This window comes from Protopterus annectens, chromosome 16.part0 (genome assembly GCF_019279795.1).
Source record: "Protopterus annectens isolate FY-2018-M chromosome 16.part0, PAN1.0, whole genome shotgun sequence".
Lineage (NCBI taxonomy): Eukaryota > Metazoa > Chordata > Ceratodontiformes > Protopteridae > Protopterus > Protopterus annectens.
In genome coordinates this window covers 850,121,957-850,140,668 of record NC_056750.1, presented here as the reverse complement: position 1 = coordinate 850,140,668, position 18,712 = coordinate 850,121,957, and the positions used below count along the sequence as shown (strand labels likewise).

Below are 18,712 nucleotides of genomic sequence, written 5' to 3'. Positions count from 1 at the left end.
TGTGGATTGCTCAGCTACTTCGGTACCCTCAGATGGGTTCGTTTCGGTAGGCTGAAAACATGTAGCATCCAAAGGCCCAGGCAGCTCCACGTGGGAGTCGGATGCAGTCTGTGGAAGCGGTTGTCAGGGGCTGCGTAGGCGCCTCACTGAAAACTGGAGAACCGGCGACCAGCCTAGAAGAGGCCTCGTATGCCTGTCCTTGTCTTTGCGTTTTTTATGTAATCCTGTCATCGGGAGTTCCGACGGCATGGTGTAATTGAATTTTCTGCCAAAATAATGTCGGGCAAAATCAAACAGACGTTTAATAGTGCGCTTGTTACACCTAGCACAAAACCGACAACCAGTGACGTCGTGGACTGGGCCTAGGCATGGAATACAAAAGGAGTGGAAATCCTTATAAGGTATTCGTTTCCCACATGAAATACAGTTATTAACTTTTACTGACATTGGTCTGAGGCAAGAAAAAGTTTCCCCAACAAGGTACTTAGCTTTGTAGAAGACTTTGGTTCTGGATTCGGAATGAAAATCTCAGGAGTCAGCCGACCGGCACTTGCGAACTGCTTCTGTTCGGGTACCGCACGGCAAGAAAGACTGAAGAAAATGGCGTCGGCTGCATCTTATATACCCCTGTCGCACTGACGTCAGGGAGGAGGCGACAGCAACCGACGCCGGACCAAGACTTTGGAACTCAGGCCAACTGGGGAACCGCCTGACGGCGGGGGGGGGGGGGCAGTACTACAAAAAGCTGAACAAACCATATGGTTTTGCAGGTTCTTCCTTGAGGCATTCTGATTACTTCCCACCTGCCAAAACATGATGCTGACTACTCAAACATTCTTACCTAGTACGCAGGTTGTTGGATAAGAATGTTGCTTTTAAGGAGGCCTAAGGGTATTGCTTATTATTACTGTGCATTCTAATGTGGTTTACACTGACCTAGAGTGGGTATTACATCTGGAGGAGGTTAAACCAGGAGATCAAAAACATACTTATATTTTTCCATAAGACATGTTAAAACAGAAGTCAATACATGCACACTTTTTACTTTAATAAATAGTAACGGCATATATTTTTAATCCCTAATCTGAAAGTCAAGCTCAGCAAGTGGAACAAAGGGTGGAGTGTTGGACTGTTTTGGGGCAACTGAAGGGCCCCACCAAAATGGCCCACATTGGTCCCTGCAATTGCCAAGGCTGGCTCCACACGTGCACACACATTTTATATATATGTATTATATCTACACACCCACCCACACCCACACCCACACACACACACCCACACACACCCACACACACACACACAAAATACAATTACTTCGAACAAAAAAGTATGACTTTACTTTCGCGAACATGCACTTCAAAGGAAGTGCACTTCTGCGAATTCCGGTTCAGCGCACCAACAATCAAAATAAAACAGAGCACTACAGTGGGGATAAGTTAATACACTTGTTTCCCCACTGTAGTGCGATCTCTGAGTTATTATATTTAATTTAGCGGGGGTGCAGGCGTGCTTGCCCCCCTGCAAAACAGAGTTTACATTTTTTTATTTTAATTGCCAGTTTGCTGAACTAGAATTTGTGAAAGTGCACTTTTGCAAAAGTAAAGTCGTACTTTTTTTGTTTGAAATAATGGTATTTCGATCAAAAAAGTAGACCCACATATACACACACAAACATAATAGTAAGATATGGAACATTTGTTTGGTCCCGTTGAACTTTCAAAACAAAGAAACTGTAGTGTTTCAAAAGTGAGAATACCAAACTGAAAAGAAATTCAACTTTGAAAACCAGAAGACAGCAAAGCCCAATGTTTAGAATACACCCAACTTCTGACAGTTAATATTCAGTTTTACAAAGCTAACATAAAATGGAGAAGTTAACTGTTTTGCAATTTATAAAGCAGATATTAAGCCTGAATACCATAAATGATGTATTGAAGTTAAGCATTTAGATTCAAATGCCGCTTCCATGTTCTGTTTGTAATGGGGGATGGGGCAGAAAAAAGATATGCTGGAAGAATGCCCTTGGTAGTACAGTAACAAACTAATACAATGCCCAAAGTTAGAAGACAGCATTTACCATGTTATTTGAATAGCAGCATGTGACTATACATAACATTCTCTCTCTCTCTCTTTCTATATATATATATATATATATATATATATATATATATATATATATATATACATATACATATATATATATATATATATATATATATACACACACACACATATATATATATATATACACACACACATATATATATATATATATATATATATATATATATATATACATACACACAAACACACATAAAACAGGGTAATGCCTCTACTATATCAGCACATATATCTGTAAAGTAAACAAAGACATAGAAAGGTCTCCACATCAGTACACATCTGTAAAGTAAGGAAAGACATACAATGGTGTCTATAACTACACATCTGTAAACAAAGACATACAAAAGTTAATATTTTCTGGCTTTTCGAAGAGTTTACAACACATTCTTACGAACTGCTTCAAGAAATCCATTTACAGAACAAAACTTCTGCAAAATCTGCTGGCCTCAAACAGCACACAAAAAACATCACACTGCTTTCCAAAAGCAGAACGGTTAAAAAGTACAGTTGTGTACACTTACCATAAATGTAGATGTTTGAGTGTATTCACTGCTGCAGTCATCACACTTGGGTTATCTGCCTGCAGGTAGCCCTCAGTCAGTCCGAATACCAGTGTCTTGGGATTTCTGTCTCGGATGCTGTCATCTCTTCCATGACGTCAGGTCGTCAGGGGTATAAAACATGCAGCCGACGCCATTACATCAGTTTTTCTTGCCCCAGATGACGAGCCCCCAAAACAGGAAGCAATTACATGGTGTGGAACACCTCCAGTAAAAAGTATATACCATTGCCAAAAAAGAGGATAGGTAGAAGTATTGAAAATTCATGGGGCTGGAGGGAGGGTAACCAGGACTGCAACAGTGAATACACTCGAACATCTACATTTATGATAAGTGTACACAACTATACTACGGTTTTCATGTTTCACTGTTGCAGTCATCACACGGGTTGATTCCCAAAGCTGAGGAAGGGTGGAGGTAGTCAAGTATCAGAGCTGGCTAGCAGGTAAGACTGCTGTAGCAAATCCAGCTCTGGATTTAGAAAAGATAGGTAAAGTGGTAATGCTTGGTGAAGGTGTGTACTGAGCTCCAGGTTGCAGCTTCCAGGATGTCCCTGGTAGGGACTCCCCCGAGAAATGCTGTCGAGGTTGAGGTAACCCTAGTGGAATGAGTTTTGATTCCCTGTGGGGTAAGTTTTCTATGGTGCTTGTAGCAGAAATGGATGCAGTGTGTTATCCATTCGGAAATGGTTTGATTTGAAATGGTCTTGCCCAGTAGCAAAGCTGACTAGCAGCTGGTCAGATTTTCTGAAATGTTTAGTCCTGTCAAGGTAGAACCTAAGCTGTCTGTGCATGTCCAAGGAGTGCAGGATCCTTTCCCCTTTACTCTGAGGATTAGGAAAAAAGGTTGGTAAAGGGGTTGGTTTAAAGTCACACTGGATACCACCTTGGGCATACATCATGGGTTAGTCCTGAGGGGAAACTCTGTCCACATGGAAGATAATGAAGGGTTCCCACAGCCATAAGGGCCTGTAACTCAGACACTCTACTTGCTGAAGTGATGGCTAGAAGTAAGGCTGTTTTCCAAGAGAGGAATTTTAGCTCTGCTGTAGCAGCAGGCTCAAAAGGGGGAAGCGTGAGCTTCTCTAGTACAAAGAAAAGTTCCCAGGAAGGAGTGGGTGCTCTCCTCAGGGGTCTTAAATTGTTAGCTCCTCTCAGGAACTGTTTGACCAGAGGGTGAGAGAAGAGGGGTGGCTCAGTATTGTAATGAGCCGAGATGGCTGAGGCATGAATCTTAATGGACGAAAAGGATAGGCCTTTGTGGAGATTTGAGGTAAGGTGGGCACGGCTGTGTCCTTTCTCTGAGACTGGCTCCAAGAACAGTATCTTTTCCTAGTACTAGGCCTCCTGGCCTCAAGGATAACATCCAGCACCTGTTTTCTGTGGGTTGCTGGTGATGTACTCAGGGAATAACTCAGGCTGCTAGGTTCAGGGTTTGCAGCTGAGGATGCAAAATCTGGCCCTCCTGCTGGGACAGCAGAGATGGGGTCTAATGCAGGTGCCAGGGTGGCATTGCTGTCAGACTGCGTAAAAGTGGGTACCAGTGCTGGCATGGCCAGTCTGGTGCAATAAGGATTGTCCTTGGCCTGTCCTGTTTGATCTTGAGTAGTACTTTTGAGAAGAGAGGCAGAGGGGGGAAAGGCATAGATTAAGAGGTTTTCCCATGTAAAGGATAGGGCATCCAATTTCCATGCTTGGCTGTGGGGAGTTCTTGTGCAAAATTTGCTCAATTGATGGTTCCGGGGGGGAAGCAAAGAGGTCCACCTCTGGTGTCCCCCACCTGTGGATTAGAAGCTTGAATGAATTGGGTTCCAGTTTCCACTCATGCAGGTCCATTAGATTTCTGCTTAAGTCGTCTGCCAGTGAATTTTGTTTACCTGGCAGGAATTGAGCTAGCAGGTGCACTTGGTTGCTCAAGGTTGTCTTCCACAGAGCCATGGCTAACTTGCATAGTGGGTAGGAATGAGTTCCCCCCCATTCTTGTTTATGTACCACATGACTGTGGTGTTGTCTGTCTTTATCAAGAGTTGTCCTGGAAGGATAAGGTATTTGAAGGCTGTCCTGGGCTCCATTTACCTTGAATGCATTTTCCTGCCATGTGAGCCCCCCATGCATAGTCTGATGCATCTGTTGTAAGGGTTTGGGCGGCGGGGGTTGAGTGAAAGGGAGTCCCTTGTGGTGGTTGCAGCCTCTGCCCACCAAAGGAACTCTGTCCTTAGGCAAGGAATGATCAGAATCACTGTTTCCAGGTCCTGAGAATGTTGACACCAGAGAATTTGTAAGTACCATTGAAGCTTTCTCATATGCAGTCTTGCAAATGGAATTAGGAGAATACATGAAGCCACGAACCCTAGAGCTTGCAGTATTTTTCTTGCAGATAGCTGGGTTTGGGTGTCCAGTAGTTTGATGTAATTTGTCAAATAAACCTGCTTTTCTGGAGTTAGGAATGCCATCTAGGAAATTGAGTTCAAACTTGCTCCCAGGAATGCAATTTCTTGGCTGGGTACCAGATGTGATTTCTTTTCGTTGATAGTATACCTCAGAGATGTTAGGAGTCTCTTTACAAATGTCAGGTGCTGAAGTAACAATTCCTGACTGTCCACCTGAATCAGACAATCGTCCAAGTATGGGTAAATCTGAATGTTTCTCTGCCTGCAGTATGCAATGGCCAGAGCCAGGCACTTTGTGAATACCTTGGGCGCAGTAGATAATCCAAAGGGAAGTGTAGAGAACTGATAGTGCATTGAGCCTGCCCTGAAACGTAGATATCTCTTGCAAGATTACCTTATGGGGATGTGCAGATAAGCTTCTTTTAAGTTTAGGGTGACCAGCCAGGAGTCCTTGGCTAGCACAGGTAGCAGCTGTTGGAGTGTAAGCATTTTGAACTTTGGTACCAACAGGAAGGTGTTGAGAATTGACAGATCCAGGATAGGGCACCAAGAATTTTCTTTTCTGGGCACCAGAAACAGTCTGAAGTAGAAACCCTGTCTCCTTTACTCTGTTGGAACAGGTTGAATAGCCCTGATACTGATAAGAGAAAGTACTTGCTTTTGGGCCTCTGCTCACTGGTTTGGGGGAAGGTCTGGCAGTCCGCTTGGATATGGCAGTGAATGGAAGTAGAATCTGTATCCCTGGGATACAATGTTTAAGACCCAAAGGTCCTGGGTAATGTATCCCCAGTTTTTTGCATGCAGGGCGAGCTTTCCTCCTAGGGGTGCAAGTACTTGGGCATGGCTGGGAAGGATGCAGGAGAAGTCGTTGTGAACTTTTCCCATACAAGGGTAGCTTACCACTCCCTGTTTGAGGTGGGTGCACTCCATTGTTTAGATCTGTGCATACCCTGAGACTATAGTCTTTATGGTCTGTTGCCCCTGGGTTTGGGCTGAGAAGGCCTGGGACGGACTGGAAAGGACCAGTTTTTCGAAGGCCAATGCCTACTGAATCTAGGTGGCTGTACTTAAGAAATCGTTAACAGTTTGCACAGATTTAGCTTTTTCCTCTATCTTTTTAAGAACTTCTGCTTTTGTGCCACACAAACATTCTTGATTTAATGGAGCACCTAGTAATTTTGCTTTGACATGGTCTGGCAAGATTTGTTCCTTCAGCCAAGCATGCCTTCTCAGAAAAGACCCAGTGACAGCAGCCCTGCAAGATGCTTCTAATGCATCAAAACCACACTGCAAAGTATGTCTATCAACTTGGTTTGCAGAATGCATTAACTCTTGTAAATCTATTTTCTGCACAATCAGGAATCAACAACATTTTTTGTTTAATTATCTCCATAATATGCTGCTGGTATTTCAACATGTGAAACTGGCAATTTAAAGCCCTGATGGCAAGAGTTGCAGAGGTATACACCTTCTTACATCTGTCTAAAGCCCTAGAATCCCTGTCTGAAGGGGTAGGGTTTTTGGCTGTAGTAGCCTTAACACCTTTAGGTCCCCTGGGAAATGGTCTCTGGATCTGCAGTAGGATTTTTAAACAGAAATTTGTGAGAGTCAGGGACTCTGTAGTACCTGTCAGGCTTTCTAGGAGCTGAAGGTAAAGTATCATGGGTAAGACTGGATTCCATGAAGACATCTACAATATCCAGGACAGGGGGTATAGCTAGAGGCCTGTGCTGAGGCAAGTCTAAAAATTCCCCGAGTCTCTTTTTTGACTGAGGGTAGCTACTCCTGGCATTCCCAGCGGAAATGCTCTCTTAGGGTATGCAAGGTTTCACCGAAAGAAAAGTCCTCTGGAGGGGAGGCAGAGGGAATGGAATCCTCTGCATCTGAATCCTCATAGGTGGATAAGGGTATGTCTTGGTAATCAGAGGGGTCAGAGCCTTCGGACTCATGGTCTGTAGAATCCGAAGGAAAATCAATTTTGTCTTTTAGAGGGGGAAGGCTAGATTCCCCCAATTAAAGTAATAAGGTCTTCAGCCATTCTAAGCATTTGTTTTTGAGGCATGGGAGCTTGAGAATGCGCTTTGGTCAGTTTCCTAAGCATATTGTGAACTCTGGGCCTGAGAAAAACGGTAGTTTTAGGCAAAAACGAAGTAGTCTGTTTAATGCGAACATTGGAAGGCCTGAACACACCCTCAGAAGCCAGTACCTGCACAGTGGCTCCGGACCCATCCAAGGTATAGACATCCGCAGGTTCCATAGTAGAAGAAGCATCCTGTGGCATACCAGACTCCGAACGGGTCTCAGTAGAGGCCTGCAAATCTGTAGAAGCGGGTTATCAGGGGCTGCGAAAGTGCCTGAGTACCGGTGGACTGGCGAATAGCTTAACAGAAGTGTTGTCTGCAGTTTTGGACCTATGCAGTCTGTCTCTGTCTTTATCCTTACTTTTTTTGGAAGATCAGTAGTCGGAAGGCTTAACAAAGCCATTTCAGAATACGGAGAACGAGAGCAAAAGAATTTAGCAACAAAGATAGCCTGACGACAAAGAGTTTGGGCATTGAACAAGGCACAAAACCGATAGCCAGGAACGTTGTGGTCTGGGCCTAAGCAGGTGATGCAGTAAGAATGAAAATCTCTGTGAGGTATTTGCTTTCCACAGGTAAGACCATTGTTAACTTTTTCTGACATCAGAGCAAGAAAAAAGGATCCCCAACGGGGTACTTAGCTTTAAAAGACTTCAGGTTTGAAACTCGAAAAATGAAAATTTCAGGTAGCGGCTGACCAGCACTTGCGAACTGCTTCTGGCTCTCGCGCAAGAAAAGCTGATGTAATGGCATTGGCTATATGTTTTATACCCCTGAAGTCATGGATGAGGCGACAGCATCCGACGCAGAAATCCCAAGACTCTGGTATTCAGGCTGACTGAGGGCTACACCTGCAGGCCGATAACCCAAGTGTGAGGACTGCAATAGTGAAACATGAACATCTACATATACCAAACTTGGGTGTTGACAGAATGTTCTGCTACACACGCAGAAAGTTATGACACATGAAATATTTTAAAGCATGGTCAGTAGACATCGGCAAAATATGATGCTGAACTTCAACCACCTGCTTTCTGATAACTACCGTCTACCCTGCACTGAAGTATACCTACTTTTTTAAGGCAAAAAAACTACACCCATGAAGGGAAGAACTCAAAATTCAAATGACTACAGACAAGACTGCAAGAACAGACAATTTCCTTCAGGATGCCTTTCCACTGACCCAGTGAAATGAATGTGAGGATCTATTTAACAAACTAATTACCTCATTAAGCACCAAAAAGTACTGCTGGATCAGTTCTAAAGTAAAACAGAGTTCACTGCCTGCAGAATAAATACATCATATATTTTCTATAAAATGTCATACAATTTCTTTACTTACATAAATACATAGGATGAAATTTAAAATGGTCTGACATTTATTTAAACATTTCTAATAAGGATGACAGTTGTAATAGCCTCAGTTTTGTAGGTTTTACACTATCAAGTATATCCTGATTATCAACACATTTTGGAACCATGAATGAATCCGATATAGCAATGAAAACCTGCATCCTGAACATAAAAAGGAATACAATTGTCTGTCACCAAGAAAACATTACGAAACAGTGAAATAACATCAAGACCAACTTGGTAAAAGGGAAGCATACACTCCAGCAAGTCAAATCAGTACAGATTTCCTTGGACTTGAGAAGTCCACGAGACTCTTGTCATGTGAAATTCCCTTTCAAGCATGTGGTATCCTTGGATCCAGTGTAAACATTCCTGAAAAGACGACCCCAAGGTTTGGCCCACCCACACTAAAGTCTGCCACCTCATACAGCAGCTCATTATTTCTGCCTAATGAGACGCATTCAAATGCCAGAATGAAAGCAGACATTAAAAGTCTTTGAACTGCAGGAGAAACACATCTACAAACTAAACTGAAATAAATTTATTTCACTATAATTTCTGCATCCCCATATCTCCTAGACCACGCGCTTTAGGCCTTGGCTAACCTATGAATTAAAAAAGAATGCAGACTCCACATATAAAAAGATGAACACCACAGGCATTTTTGCAAAGGGGGAAATAGCTCCCATTAACATGGAACAATTTTCTTTCTCAATATGCAGTTTTTCTTCTGCAAAATGGTCATAAATAATTTTAATCACAATAAACATACATTTTTGATATCTTTGAAACTCATGGTTCTAAAATCAGGTGTAGCTGTTTTTGAAGCCTAACACACTGAGTCCCTACACCAGAAATTCTACATTTAATTAAGTCCCCCACCCTCATCCCCAATGTTAAAGAATGTGTTGAGCATTAGTAACAAATGGTAGGACTGGGCATTTTTAGGATTTTAACCAGAAAAGCACTGGGCCAGCACAATCCCTCCATCTAAAAAAGGTTACAATTACCAAGAAATGGAATTGTCATCATAGCAAACAAACAAGGGCTTGCTTGGTCCAAAATCTCCATTTACTACACTGATCAGTGGGATGAACAGAAAGTAATCAAAGGCAGATCTTCTAAACACAATCATTTTCCATTTCACCACAATTGCAGGATGAAGCACCAAGCTACAAAAAGTTCCATCTTTAATAAATGAAACAGTCAATATTCCCGTTTTCAACAAAAAAGGTGCTAGGAATTATGTTGCCAACCATTTTGTGTTCTTTAATAATATGATGTGTACACATTTTCTATTTTAAAAGATCCTTAAATTTAGTCAAATCCTAATCTAATGAAGAAATGACCAATATATTCAAATTAAGAGGGTGGGTGGACATTGTCTACGTTTAGGATTCATGTCAGTATATCTGTTAAAAATGTGACTGTGATCAGTGGAAAGGGTCTCAGAAAAAAAGCAATGTATGTATAACAGACCACAAAAAAAAAAAAAAAAAAAAAAAAAGAAAGAAAGAAAATAATAAACTGCTCTTACATACATAAAGCTGCCTAAAATCACAAGTCTCAAAAAGAAGGAACCAGGATTTAATACAACATATTTTGTTCTCAGCAGTTACCATGTATCACTGCCGGTGATGATGCAGACAGATCTGAATGGCAACTCGTTTACAATCATGTAACCTAAGAAGCTATGTGCCTTTAAAGTCACTCTGTGCACTTCACCGTGTGTACACAAACTGCAATTTACAAAGTATCTGATTCTGCACAAAGTACACATCATAAAGGACAGATGCGGTTTCTCTTTAGGATCTTCAAATCCGTAAGAAGATGTGGCGTTGCTGCAGTCTGATACAGAGTGGACACTGTTTTACAAATGCAATTCTTATGCTTTGCTCTCATCCAACTTTCCTGACTGTGGTTTAATTGTGCCAGTTCGGATAGGCTTGAGTTGGCTTGGAGAGGTGGGCTCCTGCATCTTCTGCATGACTGAACTACTTTTACCTTCTTCTGTTCGTTGTTTAACCTATTGATTAAAAACATAAAAATGTACACTGCTTACAAAATACTAAAAAAACTGGAATCCACTAAAGAATAAAAGACAACCACATCTAAAAATAGTACTCACAAGGGAAGATGAGTGGGAAGAAAATTGCTGTCCTTTAATGAAAGGAGTAGCTGAAGAACTTACCTAGCCAGGCACTTTACTCTTCTTCACGTATTAAAAGGCACACGGCCTTACAAAATAGGAATAGCTAAGCTCAACTACTGCCCAATATTCATTGCTTTATGGACATCAGTTAAAGGCTGGACATACAGGATTAACAATAGGGTAATCTGGTTGCTGTAACTGCTGCACGATACATGACCAATACTACTTCCTCTGTGAAAAAGTGTCCAAAAAGGCAAACAAAAATCTTTAGACATTCTTTGAATAAATCTTTGCTACAAAGTGACTCAATGCCATTTTTTTTCCAGAGAACTCATTCATAAGGCAGTCTTCCTAGCACCCAACCTCCTGCCACTGACTGGGGTACAGCAACACAGAGGAGAGCAGCTTCCAATACTCTGTTCTATCCCACAGCACAGAAAACACTAAACAAGAAGTCAGGAACAACCAAGTCAAGGAAACAATAAAGTCTAAGAAACCAGGTGATCCTCAAAGGAAGGAAGACAGCTTGCCCATGAAGACTCTCAAAGAACATGTATTATGGTAGGAAGCTATGTAACTCCTAATATTCATACTGGCATTCTCAACCACTATGTTCAACAAATGATTAGACTGTAGTGGAAGATGAAGGAAGTAAATCTGATAGTGATATCTGCATTGCTTACAGTACTTATTTCTTTGTTGCACTTGAAAAAAAGTTGCTGTTTGTCATTTTTGCATTTAAGTTACCTGTAACACAGTCACAGGCTACACATAGCCGGCCTTAGGCATAAGCCAACTAGGCGGCCGCCTAGGGCACCGGTCTAGCAGGGGCACTTTTCTAGTATTTATTTGATGTAGTTAGATCAGGATGGGGGCACCAGGTATGGTGGGGGGCACCGTGGAGCCCTTTTGCCTAGGGTGCCAGTTGACCTAAGGCCACTGCTGAGGCTACACACTCAAGTGCGCTAGCCTCCTCTATGTATTTAAAGTAATTTAAGCTCTGCATTTCCATTGTTTCTGAAAACACAAAAATTCCTTGTTTTCCCGCCTTTCAGAACTAGCCTAGTCCAGTTTTCAGGCTTTGCTGAATCCAGGACTGTGGTAAAGGTTCCTGTGTTGCCCATATCATACTTGGATAATTAGGTGGCTTCCTTGTTCACTGCGAGAGAGGGAACTCTGAGCAGCCTATCTGTCCCTGTAGGGGTGGTCCCAGCCCAGCAACTTGTAGCTCATTGGCCATTTTGGGTTAATTTCCATCCTTTTTGATCTCCCTGGTATAAAAACCACTTAGCGCGGTTTTGCGTGGGTTTGCGTACCGCACAGCACTGTTTAGCTGCGGTTAAACTATTCCAGGCTCCACGAAGTCTGCACTTCAGTTTTTCCCTTGAAACACTTCAACCCAGCACTGGAAATAAGGCAATTTAAGACCGGTACTTACTAAAACTAGCACTAGCTTACAGCTTGCACTTCAGCCCTATACTCAGGAAGTACAAGGCTCTTTATTCATCCAATCAGCAATACAGTCCCAACCATCTATTCAGGCATGTTCAAGGGACAGCTTCAGGTGTGCTCTCCGGTCCAGCTGGTGAATCTGGGCATCCTGAGGCAATGTTACAATTGCCTCATGTACACAGACAACCCCCTCCTCCTCCCAACCAACACAAACATATGTGAGAGATGCAGCTACACAGCCAAACTGGAGGCTAAGCTCTCTCAACCCACGACTGGATCAACCAGTCACAAGGAGAAGGGCAACACTAGCACCACATTACCAGACTCACACAGACCAGCCATAGCTGCACCAGAAAACAACTCTCAGAAACACGCAAAAACATACTCACAGGCTCTAAATACGAACCTGCCTAAACAACAGACACATCCTAAGCATACACACAAGCAACCCCCATCCCACAACAGAAACCAGGTAACATACGTCACAACGTCAGTGTGCCAATCAAAAACAGCCCCTAAGGCTAAATAACACACCTAACACACTAGTAATCGGTGATTCTATCATCAGGCACACAGACGTCCCACTCACTAGACTGAACAAGGAGAAGGTTACCGTAAGCTACCTGTCGGGTGCCAGAATCCGCCACATAACACATGCACTCAGGTCACTCCATAACAAGTACAAATATGACTCTGTCATTGTACATGTTGGCGTAAATGACCTGAGATGTACCTCCCTGGACTACATGAAGAGAGACATGGAGGAGCTCTCTGACCATGTAGCCCAGGCTGGTATGACTCTGAGTAGCAGTCTGCCCTCACCCAAAATGATGCCAGCATACGATGAAAAAATTATCAGTTTCAACAATTGGTTAAACTACTGGTGTCATTTAAAGGAGATCCAGTACTTGTCAGCCTGGGACGACATGCTTGACAAGCCACGTTGCTTCGCCACAGACGGCTTGCACCTGTTGCCCCTGGGCTTTCGAATACTGGCCAAGACTCTTGCTGCCCCAATACTGCCTTTTTTAGGCAAGGCTCAAAAGACAAATCCGCCTCCATAAACAACAATAATAAACAAAACTGAGGGTAATGCTGCTCAACACCAGAAGTCTAAACCTCAAAATGCATGCACTCAAGGCTCTCCTTAGTATGGAAGAAATCAACGTATGTGCAGTGACAGAAACCTGGTTCAAGGCTCCAGAGAGCACCCCAGCACTACCAGGCTATAACTCCTACCACACCTTTAGGTCCCAAAACCAGGACTGGAACACAAAAGGAGGGGGTGTGTCCATATTCATCAAGAACACCCACACCTCCAGGTTAGTAGCACAGCACGCAGAATCTGAGACCATCCAAGTGCAATTGACTGCAGGTAAATTGACTGTTCAATTTATAGCTTGCTACAGATCTCCCACCTTGTCTCAGGACCCTCACGCAGCATTCCTGAGAACATTAGAAAGTATGAAGATTCTACCCAACACCATGCTACTGGGTGACTTCAACTATCCAAACACTGATTGGGAAAAGTACTCAAGCTCAAACGCCCTAGCCCGATGCTTCCTTGAGTTTATAAACTCAAATGCCCTTGAACAGCTGGTCACCACTCCCACAAGAGGTGACAACATACTGGACCTGGTCATCACCAACATGGGGAACCTATGTTCCACACCTGAGGTAAACTTGTCATTGGTAAGATCAGATCACAAACTAATCACACTGGACATCCACATCCCGACCCCCCCCCCCCCCCCCAGTCAAGGAAATCAAGGTAAAACACTTCTCTAAAGCCCATTTCACACTCCTCAAGACCGAGGTGGAAGTTTTAAAGCTCCCAATAAAATGGAAAATGATGACCCATCGGCAGAATCCTTTACAAGTGCATTCTATAAACACCTTCAAGAATGCATGGGCCGAGCCATCCCAAGTAAAACCAAGACCAACTCCTCAAAAAAGAGGAAGCCAGTCTGGTGGACCCCGGCCATAAATAAACTTTACAACAGAAGGTGGAAACTCCTGCAAGATGAAACAAAATTCCAAAATAAGAAGGCATCTCTGATTAACATCAGTAAAAAACTGCGCTCCCTCATTAAATCATCCAAGGCCAACTTTAAAAGAAAAATAGCCAATGACTAAGGATAACCACAAGGCCTTCTTTAACTAGGTCAAGAGTCTAGGGGCAAACTCTCAGATATGCTCAGAGCTTGTCCATAATGGCCATAAATACACTGAAGCAACCAATATTGCCAACATCCTGGCTGACAAGTTCAGTGCAAACTTCACCCCCCCTCCACCAAAGGGGCTAACACACATCCCAGAAGAATGTGGCGCTCCGATATCTCAGACACACAAGTAAAAAGACAGCCCTTGCAAAGGCCAAAAACACAGCATATCAATGGGACCAGATGCTATCCCAGGTTGTGTCTTACACGAGCTTCAAAATGAACTAACCCCCCCATCTCAAATCACTATTCAAACTCAGCCTCTCTACAGGCTATGTACCCAAAGAATGGCACACAGCAACAGTCATACCACCCCACAAAGGTGGTGCCACAACTGACCCTGGGAACTATCGCCCTATAAGCTTGACGAGCTTGGTCTATAAAGCCATGGAACGCATTATTATGGAGCTCATTAACAGGGACATTGGGAACCTCCAGACACTGGAACCCACCCAGTTCGGCTTTGTTAAACACAGATCTTGCCTCCTGAACTTGGCCGACTTCTTCAAAACCGTCACCAAGGCCATAGAGGAAGGGAAGATGGTCCACACAGCATATCTGGACCTCGCTAAGGCATTCAACACCATCCCACACTCAGGAATCATAGACAAACTCACCAGCTTAAATATCAACCCCCATGTCACGAGATGGGTTGCCAATTGGCTCTCAGACAGAACCCACACGGTAAGAGTGGCAGGCGCCATGTCTGACTCTAAACCAGTCACAAGCGGAGTCCCACAGGGGTCAGTCCTGGGACCCCTCCTGTTTGGTATATATTTCTCCGAAGTACAGGCAAAGGCAGAGGGACTGTGGCTAACCAAGTTCGCAGATGACTGTAAATTGGGTGCAATAATTGACTCTAGCTGACAGACATCCTGCAAAAGGGTCTCACAGAGACAAACACCTGGTGTCAAAGTCACGGCCTCAAGCTAAATGCCAAAAAATGCATAGTAATCCCATTTGGGAAAAACAATGTACCTACAAACTACCACATAGATGGGAATCCACTAAGTACAGAAAATGTAATTAGGGACCTGGGTACCCAAGTAGATAGCATGCTCTCCTTTGAGAACCACATAGCCAAAACTGTCAGGAAATCCTTCTATGTGGCACACCTTATCACAAAGGGTTTCTCATCCAGATCCAAGGAGGTGATTGTGCCCCTTTACTCCTCACTCATTAGGCCCATAATAGAGTACAATGCCCCATTTGGGATGTACCTCACTAGACACCTGCAACAACTAGAAAGACCACAGAAGTACCTCACTAAGAGGATTAAGGGCCTTAAACAATTACCCTATGAAGCACGACAAAAAAAGCTCCAGCTCTTCTCAGTCACTTACCGTCTGCTCAGAGGTGACCTATGCCTGACCTATAGGGCCATGTCAAACCCTGAACCAATGGACAAGCTTCACCTCAAAAAAACGAGATCCCTCAGAACCACTCGTTCTAGCGACTTGAACCTATGTACAACAATAAACAGGACATGCTGGAGGGATAGATTCCTGTCCCAGCGACTCCCCTCACTCTGGAATAGAATCCCAATCCATATTCGACAGAGCTCCTCTCTGACCCTCTTCAAGAGAAATCTTGATGAGTGTATGAGTAATCTTAAGTTCTACCCTGGGATCACTTCAGGAGCCCTGTTGACAGAGGCCCAGGTTTCTAATCTAATGGGGAGGCGAAAGCCATCACTCTGTGGCTAGGCTTACAAATGCCCATGGGCAGATAGCCTAGTACTTGCCTATGAACCTATGAAATGATTGAGTCACAGCCTGAATCTCCTATCAAACGGTTTATCTTTGGATGTTGCACTCTGTGGGCAATGCACAGGACAACTACAGGCTCTAAAACAAAAGGCCTAACTTGTCCCCATGGAAGAAAGGAGACAAAACATAATATGATGAATGTAAATTGTAAATAATATGTTTAAACATCTTTATGAAACACGACATTTTAAAAAAAAAAATTTCCTTTACTTCCATGCAATATACATTTTAATAATTTTTATTTTCTTAAACACTACATAAACTGCTTATTTCCAGTCTTCCCTTAAATTTCAGCCCTCTTGAACAGTTATGCACGCACTGTTCCCACAAATTCTATTTCTATGATTCACTCCTTCCCCTTTCTAACATGTCTCCTTTACAATGTTCAGTACTTCAGCTACAGTTGATTTAAATTTTGAATTCCATTTTCTATTTTTATTTGCAGCCAACAACATTAAACTTAGTGATGCCTAAATAAGACATGTTGATATGCATTTCAGAATTCCCATTCTCAGGAAAAGATGTCCCATCCATGTGAATCAGTGCACTTCCCTAATCCTATGCAAGTAAGTGCAACCTGCACCAGTGGATGGGTAACTGAAAATTCTCCCCATATCTGGCATCTAGGTCTCTGACAGACGACAGACAACCATTACTTCATGTCCTACCTAACATACACCCACCCTTTACAATAACTTCTAAGGCATAAAAACTTGTGCAATACATTTGGGTTGCATGGCTTGGCTTATAAAGGCCCTAGTGGCAACTGGTCTAGTACACAAAGCTACTTCTGTGCAATTCAGAACCTACATCCCACTCCCATCTCAAATTTCTTTAGTTAAAACCATTTGATCTAGAATTTGATGGCCATTTTTAGAAATTGCCTTTTTTGCAGCCAGTAGCATAACATTTAGTAAGATTTAACTATATGTGGGAAATGTAGACAATCCCCATCTCAATGGAATAATTTCCTTAGTTACAACCATATGCCCCAACATTTCTGACAAAATTCTGTAGGGATTTTTGTTTTTTTAAATCTAACTCATTACATTCTAAAAAAACATGTTCCCAATTACCTCTCTTTACCATCATACCTCTAGCATTTGCTATCACTAAAGGAAATACTCTCTGAAGTCTACGGAGTATAATACCATGCAAATACCTCCAAGTAAAAATCCTAAACCTTCTGGTCCTTGTACACCTGGGAACCATACAGATGTCCTGCCATTGCCTGCTTGTAAATTGCCTACAGTCTCTTTTTTTTTTCCTGACCTCCTCTGATTGATTATGGTTACAATATTTTACATGCCTTGCTAATTAACTTTTTACAGCGACTTCCGTTCTAGACTCGGATAAAAATACTACTACAGCTGGTTTTTCATTTAACAATCACTTATCCCTGCCTCTTTGGCTAAACTTGGTTATCAATCCCTGACAGGGCAAGCAGTCTAGAGCTTGCAATCTAAACATCTGCTTAGCCTCATTGCTCACCATCATCTTTCACTGTCTAGTTATTTGCTCCCAAAAACTTGGTTCCTTTGCTAATTTTCTCAAGTAAATTCCATCCTCCTCTTACCTTCAGTTAACTCCCTCTGTAAAATTTCCTTTCTCCATTTCTATCATGGCATAGCTCTTAGAATGCTTTCTTCTACTCTAGAAATATAATTTTGTGTGCGGGTGCTGTTACTCTTAAAGAGCTCCAGCCAAAATCTTCCTCTATATCTTCAATTATTTTATATCACGAAAAGACTTGAAACAGTCTCAAAATATTCCACAAGGAGATATTCTTTTCTGCGTTTATTAACTATAAAATATATGCAAATAAAGCTAACTTTTTCTTGATTACCGTGTTCCAGGTATTTCCTTGAATTTGAGAGTCCCTTATTTTCTTGCTAATGGCTCTAAATATAAAGTGAACAACAAAGATGAAAGAGGGCACCCCCAGCTTGTTAATTCTTGCCACCAACCCTTTAACAAACCTTCATAATTAACCCTATTATGGGAATGCAAATGCTGCCACTGCCCCACACAAAATTCTACCATTTCTCTGCATCAAGATCCACCAACAACAGCTGTGTTATCTTATTCTGCTTCCCCATGGATCATCAGTGTTCTCCCCTCCACAAAACCACTTTGATCCACATCTATCAATTTTGGCAACACCCTTGTCCACTCTCTTAACTAGTAAAGACAGTACTCAAAAACTGGGTCAAAAAGGTTTATACTGTCTTTTAGTACAGCTACCACAGTTTTCTTCCAAGATACTGGCATCCCACCCTTTTTTAAAATACTACTAAACAAAACCTTCCAGATCTTTATCACTTTTTTCCCTCTCAACTTCCACGGGAATACCATCTGCTCCTGGAGACTTCCCTGTTTACTGGTTATACAGCTGGTTTTTATTTCATCTTTTCCTATCTTGGCTATTGATTGTTGAGCCTCATCCTTGTTTACCCTTTGGCATAAGTCTTCCATAAATATTTATGTGCCTTTTCTTGGTTTCTGCATGCCTCTACTTTATACAATTTTTCATAACATTTTCAATATATCTCTAATAGCTCTAAAGGATCTCTGGTTATTTTTCTTGTTACAGGCTCCCTAAAATTGGTAAAA

At 42.4% G+C, this 18,712-nt stretch overlaps 1 protein-coding gene across 1 annotated transcript in view; it reads right to left on the bottom strand.

Moving 5' to 3' along the window:
• Nucleotides 1-8,507: 8,507 nt before the first annotated feature.
• Nucleotides 8,508-18,712, bottom strand: part of PRRC2B (proline rich coiled-coil 2B) — a 3,584,159-nt gene continuing 3,573,954 nt past the window's right edge. Inside the window, exon 34 of the mRNA XM_044058194.1 lies at nt 8,508-10,530. Within this exon, the coding sequence (XP_043914129.1) occupies nt 10,390-10,530 (141 nt within the window). The 3' untranslated portion in view covers nt 8,508-10,389. The remainder of the gene's footprint in view (nt 10,531-18,712) is intronic.